General features: G+C 32.1%; 1 protein-coding gene across 5 annotated transcripts in view; it reads left to right on the forward strand.

The window, feature by feature from the left end:
• LOC106470485 (serine/threonine-protein kinase PAK 3-like) overlaps positions 1-9317 on the forward strand; it is a 55405-nt gene that overhangs the window by 24219 nt on the left and 21869 nt on the right. For all 5 annotated transcript variants that reach the window (XM_022399100.1, XM_022399099.1, XM_013931044.2 and 2 more), the window contains one exon: positions 2742-2893. In XM_022399100.1, the coding sequence (XP_022254808.1) occupies positions 2742-2893 (152 nt within the window). The remainder of the gene's footprint in view (positions 1-2741; positions 2894-9317) is intronic.

Consider the following 9317-nt stretch of genomic DNA (forward strand, 5'->3'; position numbering starts at 1 on the left):
GGACCGTGAGCGGCGGCACCATTTTAGACACATTTTTTTCTAAAAGTTTACCCCTGACGCTGGACAGTGTCACTGGTAATGGTGACACTGTCCCATTAGATTGTATTTTTAATTTTTTACACATTATTGGTATTTTTAATTCTATATAAATCTTTTACCGACATGTTTTGATTTTAACTTGCTGTTTTTTTACATTTTACTTTAATCTACTTTCATTGCTTTTACCGGTTGTTTGGCGCAGATAACCTAGCTGCTTTGCGCCATAAAACACCAACCAACCAACCAACTGAAAGGAAATTATACAGAAATTACTTTCTGTAACTGGTGAAGTCAATTAAAATTAAATTCTTAATTCTTTATGAAGTTACAGATTTTATCGTCTTTATTTTAAAAATCTCAAAATCTCTTTCAGTTGGACGCAGACGGATGGAGTTCAAAGCTTATAAAAGTTGTAGAGTACAATAGTACATCTTAACTTCTTAACATTCAGTAAGATGAGCAGAAAATTTCTAAAAATCTAAAGTGCATTGTTTATAGGTGATACTTTTAAGATCTGTGCAGATATCAAAGTTTAATAATGTTTTACATTTTTATTTGCAAATTTCATGAAATAAATATTGCACAATTACAAAATATAAATTCTAAAATATTTTGGAGTAAAATATTATTGAAATAGCATCAGATTACTATTGTTAATTAAATTTTGAAATTTGGTATGCAAATGTGGACTTTTCATTATAAAGCTGCTTGTGAGTTGTAATAAGGTTTAGATTGGTCATGGGAAGTACTTCAACTGCCCCTGTAAAATACATTTCACCTCACAAGTCTCATCAGCATCACAAAACACTGACATAGTTACAACCAAAATTATTCACTAGGTCTCGGTGTAATGACCACCATTCCATCATAAAGGCACTGGTCTTTTCAGCTGGGATATTTCAGCCCCACAATGACCCTGCCAACACAAACAAGTAGGGGATTGACTAAAAGGTTCCTCAGGAGACATTCATGGGTAAACAGGTGCTATACAACCACCACTGATATAACCCATGTGGAATAACCATCTGGTGACTGGTATCTGTAGAAATCAGTTTAAACAGGAAATGTGGAGACTGGGCAGAAGATGAACCAGAAAAAGCCTTTCAACACCTATTTAAAGTCCATGGTAGACAATAACCTGTCACCATAGCCACAGATGATTCCTACACCAAAGATAATGAGAGAGCTTGATAGATGCTTACATCTTGCAGAGCAACATTTTACATAATGCAGGTGGAGTATTCAAATTTCCCACAAGCAGAACAAAGATGGAGCTGAAATCCATAAAGTAAGCTTTCCTCTGGACTGCTGAAAGCAACAAACTGCAACTAGATAGTACCACTTCATATATTTGTGACTGACTTACAGGCAGTACTGAACCAAATTGAGTGTGGTTGGTCCCCAGATGGATGGCAGAAAGGAAAGAATGTGCATGGTAAGACATCACTTGGATGTATGTGCCAGGCCATGCAGGGGTAAATCTGAGTGAGGAAGCTGAGAAGCCCTTTTATTGAATCTAGTGGAACTGCTAGTGAGATATCAATCTGCTACCATGGAATGTCTGTATCAACATTCATATGGAATGAGATTGCTGGAAACTAAAGTACTGTATGACATAGCTAAAAAATGCAAAAGATGGGGAATCAGTAGGACAAGATACAGCTAGAAGGTCACTGGGAATATCAGTAAAGGAACTCATTTTCTACCTACTATGAAATCTCTGCCTGAGGGAACAGTGCCTGCTGGTGCAACCCTCTGAATTGTTACCTAGTAGCAAAATGAACTCAGTCTATAACTAAAAGTCAGCAGGAATTAGGAAGGGGGAGCTTGGTAGCCAGGCTTGATGAAAGTGTGGGTGAGAGAACATGTTACATGATTCACTTTCATTCAATTACTCATATTGACTTCATGGTCATCCTGTACAGACCAATGTTAATTATAGTTTGTTAATATTAGTAGTTAAAATAAACGTTCACTGTATTGAACTACTTTCTGGAAGTGTAGCAAAGAGGTATAGTTCTCAATACTGTCCTACAGCTGTGTTAAAATAGGTGATCTGAGGAGACAAGTTACATGATATATGCTTAATTAATATTCATTTGGCTTTTTGGAAGTAACTGGACATTCAGATAACCCCAACAAATCCAAAAACCAGATATTTTACAGTAAAAAAAAAAAGGGCATCAAGTATCATTGTATTGAAACTTGGAAAGTAAGCTTTAAGAGAGAGAGAGAGACAGCATGTCTTTTGAGTGTAATCAAGCTTCTCAAATTTATGCAATGGTACTGAAGTTCGTGTTGAATATGCACACTCACATACATGTGTGTGTATATATATATATATATATAATTTATTTATTATTCAATTTTATTATTAATTAACATTATATAAGTTATTAACATTATTATTGGAAAATTTTCTTGATGCTGTTAAGTTATTACTATAAATTGTTTTTGTGTACCTCTTTAAACCAAGAAACATTGTTAAAGTTATATTTTCCTATAAATGCTGCCCTTAGTTTCTCATTATGTTCAATCTATCATTGACAACAATATGAGGAACTAATTTTGTTTTCAGTAGTTCGTAACTAGTAAGAGCTGAAATTTGTTCAAATATATACCAGTGATAAGAAAAAAAGTGGATTTTACTTATAGATATGACCTCATATAGAGATTTTAAGTGTCCTGTCATTATTTTTTAGCACTACAGAACAAAGCCAGAACCCTACAGCTGTTCTTCAAGCTTTGAAATATTATGCCCATGCTATTCAGAAGAAAAAGGGAGAAGCCAAATTCTTAGGGACGTCTGAAACTGTTGAAGAAGAATCAGAAGAGATAGAGAATACAATAACAGGTACAGATTTGAGGGTTAATTAGAATGGTATTTGTTTTCTCACAACAGAGTACACTAAAACTCTTAGGAAAGACATATGCATAGTGATTGTGTTAGCAGCCTTCACTGGAATAAGGTTGTCTGTAAAAATAGTCTGGTGTGTGTAATGTACTGTAATGTTAGATTTTGATTGTTATGTAGCAGTGTTAGTTTCTTAGTTCTGTAAGGATTATTACGATATTTATTTGAAACTCCAACATTGTAAGATCTCCTCACACAACTATTCTTAATCTTTGGTATTATTATGAGTCCTTAAAATTAGGAAATTAAGTTCAAAATATTAAAAAAAAAATGCTTTCACATGGTCCATTTTGAATATATTCTTCTCCTTAAAGACACACAATCAGGATAGAAAGCAAGATTCCTCAGTAGTTTGCATAATGAAAAACTTGTATTAGGTTTTTGTATTGATTAAAAGTATTTGGTTAAATCACAACATTAGAGACAGCTCTCTAAGTTAAACCTCAAGAATCAGCTTTGTCACATTCTACTTCTATGATATTCAATTTCTTTGGCAAGTCAAAATGAAAGCAAAACATGCAATGTTTAAACCAACCAAAATACAGTGAAATAATCCTAAAAATTTTATTTTAAAATCATATTTTCTCATTCTTCAAATAATGTAAAATGGAACTTTTCTGTTTACTTGGTAAGAAGTATCTAAAATGAGTAACACTACTATAAATTTGAAGTAATGAACCTATTGTCTCCTCTGATTCTAAAAAATGTAATAATCCAAAACAGAACTCAATTGCATGGTTTGAATGAATGATGCATGTTAGTTCAGGTTTTGAACCACATATCAATTAAAACAAGTGTTTCATTAATGATTTTAACAAATTGTAAAAGCTACTATCAAGGGAACTATCAGTCTCATTTAATTTCCAGTCTTCTATTTTTCTTAAACATGCTTTGAATATTAATCAGATGTAAGCAGTACATTGGCTAGAATCTACGTTTTTCTCACACTAAATTTTAGTAAATTTTGGATTTGTTTGCATGATGGTTTTCCATCACTAATTTTGTTCTGTTTAGTTAGCACTATATCACATCACTGCTACAAGTTACATGAGTGGAAGTTTGAATTTCCCACATTATTTGTAATAGTACTGATTCAGCTGCTGATGTTATGAATTAGTATTTTGAAATTTGGCAATGCTGATTAAGTTATCATATCTAAAGAAATGCAGTGAAAATATTTAATTAAACAAAGTGCTTTTTATTTTGTGTGGCATACATATTTTCTATTAGTCTAAAAGTTGGATTATCAAGAAAAGAGTAAATAGTACTTTACAGAGCCACTCGGGAAATAACTAAATAGATAGGCCTACACTTTCAAAGCTATAATATGAACTTTTACCTTAAACAAATTTGATGTTCACCTTGGTTCATTTCAACAAAACACTAAAATCAGTCATAACTGACATCTCAAGTTAGTTTAAAATCTTAATCTTTCATGTTACTCACAGGAAAAATTAAGAAATTAAAAGAAAATGTTTGAGTTGTTTTTCTTATAGGGCCATTTTTATGTTATCGTATTTGATGTTTTTCATGAAATGGCATTTCTTTGCCATATGACATTGCTGATTTCGAGGATTGTATTTTGTTTAGTCTGCCTGTATGAAACTCCAACACAGTAACACCTGTCCACCCGAATTTCCTTCATCCTTTTGTATTATCTTATATTATGTAATTATTTTTTTTGCCAAACTTTTATCTAATACATATTTTTTTAGCTACATTATATACCCATCTAAATCTTTTCAAGGTTTTCAGAAGAGGCCTAAGTGAAAGTTATAGAGGTCCAAATTGGGGAGGGGATTTGCATAGCCCCCCTTGCTAGTCCAGGGAAGTTCCTTGGTAAGAGGTTTGAGTGAGGAAAGTCCTACCCAAAAATTATTTCAACAATTCTAAGGGATAAAGAAAGCATCTCTCAGGGTCTTTTATTATATTTTGAAATATCTGGATTGTTTGATAATAAAAATAATCAAACAAGGAAAAGAAATTAATATGATCATAATCTGGTTTAAACTTTTAGAAAAATATCTATCAAGTTACAAATTGTTATCAATTAATACTTGTCTGAATTTTTCAAAAAAAGCTGTAGTCTCTCTGACCATATAAATTTTAAAAATATTACATTGCTTCACTGTTTAACTCTAACACTTAAAAGCTACAGATTACATTCCTTATAATGTTTCACTAACATTAATTCTTTATTGTCAAAAATTGTACACATTTATTTGCTTAAGCTTCACAGTCACAAATTTAACTATAAAATTTACAACTTGTACAAATAAAGAGCAGTAGATGAAAATGTTTTCAGATTAAAAAGTCGTTCATATGTCTGTTCAAGTCTGTCATTAACTGCTTAATTTGTGCTCTTTTTAACCTTTTATACATTGACAATTTGCAAAATTAGGAGAGATTTCACAAACACAGAAGACATACTAACAATAATACTGATGAGTCAGTGTTCTGACATTTTTATAATAACAAAGATGATCTTTCACATTTCAAACTAGTTGTCTTAAGGTCTGCTTCAGTTGGATATTCCTTACATGAAGGAGAGGAACAACACCTTATTTATATCATGGAACCCTTTTTCAACCAGAATTAAACAAAAACATTTCTTTAACTTAATGTTTCCTTTCTGACTAATTGTTGTTGATTTTAGGTTTTTTTACTGTGACCTAAGCTTTATACCCGTACCCTACATTCTCTCATTTCTTCATTTCTCTCTTTTTATCTTTTTAACCAGTAGTGTATTACCCATAAAAAGGAAATTTACTGTATTTTCTTTCCATTATTTAAAATTACCTTGTACTTTTCCATTCACTTGCATTTCTCTATTCTGTTATTGCCAATCAAATTTGTTTTTCATTTAGTTTTTATAATGATATTAGGCACTTCCTGATGAAGAGCCTTGGCTCAAAATATCGTTGTTATTTCAAATAAATTTAGTGTTTTCCCATCTGCTGTTTATTTTCAACAAGTAATATTTTTTCCAAATCTAATGTAACTAGAAATTAATAAAACTGCTTCCTGACAGTGAAAGGTTATGGTTTAAATGTCAAAAGCTAACAAAGGATTAGGAACCAATAGGTCTTAAACCTGTAATAAAAATAATTAACTACAAGAAGTATAAGAACTCTTTAACAATGTTAATGAGATGCGTATATATTTATAGTTATTATATATTTATTGGTGCAGTTCTGTTTATAACTTTCCCATGGATTCTAAAACTCTATGTAGACAACAATACAAAAATCTACATATTTTACAAACTCGGTTCACAACATTATTTTAATGAAACCTTTGCACTTTTTCTAGGCTGAAAAAGCAAAATTAAGAAAATATTACCTTCAACAAATCTTATTCTGATAAAAAACAAATGCAAGTAGATAAGCTTATTTGTAAAATATTGATTTAAAAACTCAAGACATAAATGTTGTTTAAATTTTAACATGTTTTTGGTAGCCAAAAAACATTGGCTTACAATGCATGTAATTTTACATTTTTTGGAAAGTTTCAAATGCTTAATTTTTCTGTAAAATTACAATGCTGATTCAGAAATGAATGACACAGATAACAACTATAGCTTACAATTGAAACTCAAAGCACTGATCATTTGAGACTTACCCACTCCTTACCCCTTAGAGGGTAATTCTCAGTTTCATTTAAAATTATATCTTGCAACCTTGGAGAAAAAGGTTTTTTATTTTAATATTTTAAATGAATACATGAGCCATATATTTTAATCCTTAGGGCAAAAAATCCACAAAATTTCAAGTGTATTAGATTTAATGACACAGTATTCTTTACACAAACCTTTGCAATCCTTTTTTTGGATTGCGCCAAAATAATCCAATATTTTGTAACAGTTGGAGGCCGTAACTGTTATAGGTCAGAGTTAAGCAGACACTTTTAGTCATTATTACTGTTGCATTCAAATTTCTATGTGATAAAATTCACCTATAGAATGTTTCACTACAAAAACTTGTTGGTGCACCTAACAACAAGCTGCATTTATTTCTGTGATGTAGACAATGACTTTACAACTGGAATAAATGCACTCTTGCAAATAACTTAACATTTACAAATACATAATCACAAATTTTAAAATAAATTTGAACTAGCTCAATTCATACTTGAGGTGGTCATTTAGGCCAGTAGTTGGTTCTTAGAAAAATCACTGAATTATCTCTGTTGAATATTAAATTTTGAAAAGGAATTGTTACAGTAGCAAATTGTATTAACTTAAAGTAGCACTGACACTTAAAACTGGGAAAATGTACATGGTGAGGAAACACTGTTAAACACTTCATACAACCTTTTGGCAAAAAAAAAGTATGATGTCACAATCTCTGACAGTACACTTTCAGTCATATATGTCATATGCATAATTAATGTGGCGGGGATAAAGAAATACATAACATAAAGTGATTTAACACCATAACTTTAGTTGGGAGTGATAAAAACGTGAAAATTGATACACATGCTCTTTGTTAACATCCTCCTAGCTTGAATTAAAAACTTTGCAAATTTTCTGCAATGTTAACAAGCTAAGGGCAGTTAATTTTAATTAATGCCTTTGTTAGTGGTAATTAGGCTCATATCAACAAAATTGTTAAAGATTTTTGAATTAAAAAAAAATTAAGCTATAGAAAAGTGTAATATCAACAAGTGTGCTAAACTTCATGCTGATATTGGCTTGAATGGTGAAGTTATCGTTCTAATAAATTGGTTACCCCAGTGAAGATTGCATTTTGAGAAAATACCTATTAAAGTTATTCTGCACTTAAATATCAGTAAGCTTTTAGTGAATGTGTGAATTTACCACATTTAAAATATCTCAATCCCATTGCAGGCACCAGGAGCCTTCCTAAATTCATTTCCTCTTCTGATATCCCTCTGAAACATAAACATTCCCTTCTTTTTTGGTAGCAGCTTCCTCAAATCCCTTCTTGACATTTCTGTAAGACACACATTCCCGTTTTTCTTTCTCAGAGGTAGCCCTTTCTGCTTCTTTCTAAGTCAATTTTCTCTAGGCATTTTCTTGCGTATGGTCTTACAGTCGTTTTAATTGGTTAAAGGACTCTTATTTTGGTTGCAGCACCTTCATTAAGGGTGCACACAGCATCAGCAGCAGGCCAACAAATGGTGTTGTTGCTGGTAAATGAAGACTTGGGGCACCTTCTCCAGAACATGTGATTCAATGACTTATTAGGAATTTAGGTAATGCAGTCCAAGCATTTTTGAAGCAAAGTTGGGTTAGGGAGTGTCAAATATTGGTTTGATGCTGGTGCTATGGTATGCTTATGATGGAAGTCCTCAAGTTCCCCCTTTGCTTCTGCCTTATGATAATTGCACCAACTATCCACTCACTTCGAACAAAGGTGATGCTGTGGGTTGGAGTCGGAAGAGATCTTGTGATAGTATTTTGCCCGAACACCATCTTTCATCCCCTGTAGGCCTCCTTTGTTACTTCGTATGACTTTTCCATACCAGAACTGGAAGGAATCTATCTATAGCTTTGTCGGTTAACCGCCCCTTCCATCCAAGGGAAAATGGGTCAAATTGGCTTGATTTTAGGGCCATTTCCATGGAAATGAAATGAAAACAAACTTGACTTTATTAACGATTTAAAGACAAAAATGAGTTATCTATGTAGGAAAGAGGTTAATTCAATACAGTGGTTTTCTGTTAAATGCAACTGCACTTTATCAGCTTCTTAAGTGAAATTGTGCAAAAATTCCAAATAGAATTATTTATAAGAAGTTTAATAACAAAAGGACAGGAAAAATTCATGCAAACTTTAGAAAACAGAAAACTGCAATTATCAAGATTGTATACAGTGGGCTTTAAGTGTGCCTGATTTCAAGGCAGTTCATCCTGTATATTGTTTCTTATTTAATAAATTATCGGAGAATACAACCATCACAATCATTAGTCAAGTGGAAATCCTAGAACATTTGACTAGGCACTCTATAAACTGTTGATAAGGATTGCAGAAGCTTAACTTGAATAACAGCACCCTCTGTCTCATTACTGTGTATTTGAAAAGTTAATGTAGTGATCGGTGATAGGCAAGATGTAACAACTAAATTATTCAGGTTAGCAGAAGATGGGAATTTCATTATAGACAGCATGGGAATCTTGTATTGACAATATGATGAAGTTATTTATTCAATTTGTGTCAAAGATATTGACTACTAACTGGAAGTAAGATGGGAATTTCATTATAGACAGCATAGGAATCTTGTATTGACAATATGATGAAGTTATTTATTCATTGTAGTCAAAGATATTAACGTACTAACGTGAGTAAGATGGGAATTTCATTATAGACAGCATAGGAATCTGTATTGACAATATGATGAGT

Source organism: Limulus polyphemus, unplaced genomic scaffold, assembly GCF_000517525.1.
Source record: "Limulus polyphemus unplaced genomic scaffold, Limulus_polyphemus-2.1.2 Scaffold4032, whole genome shotgun sequence".
Classification (NCBI taxonomy): Eukaryota; Metazoa; Arthropoda; class Merostomata; order Xiphosura; family Limulidae; genus Limulus; species Limulus polyphemus.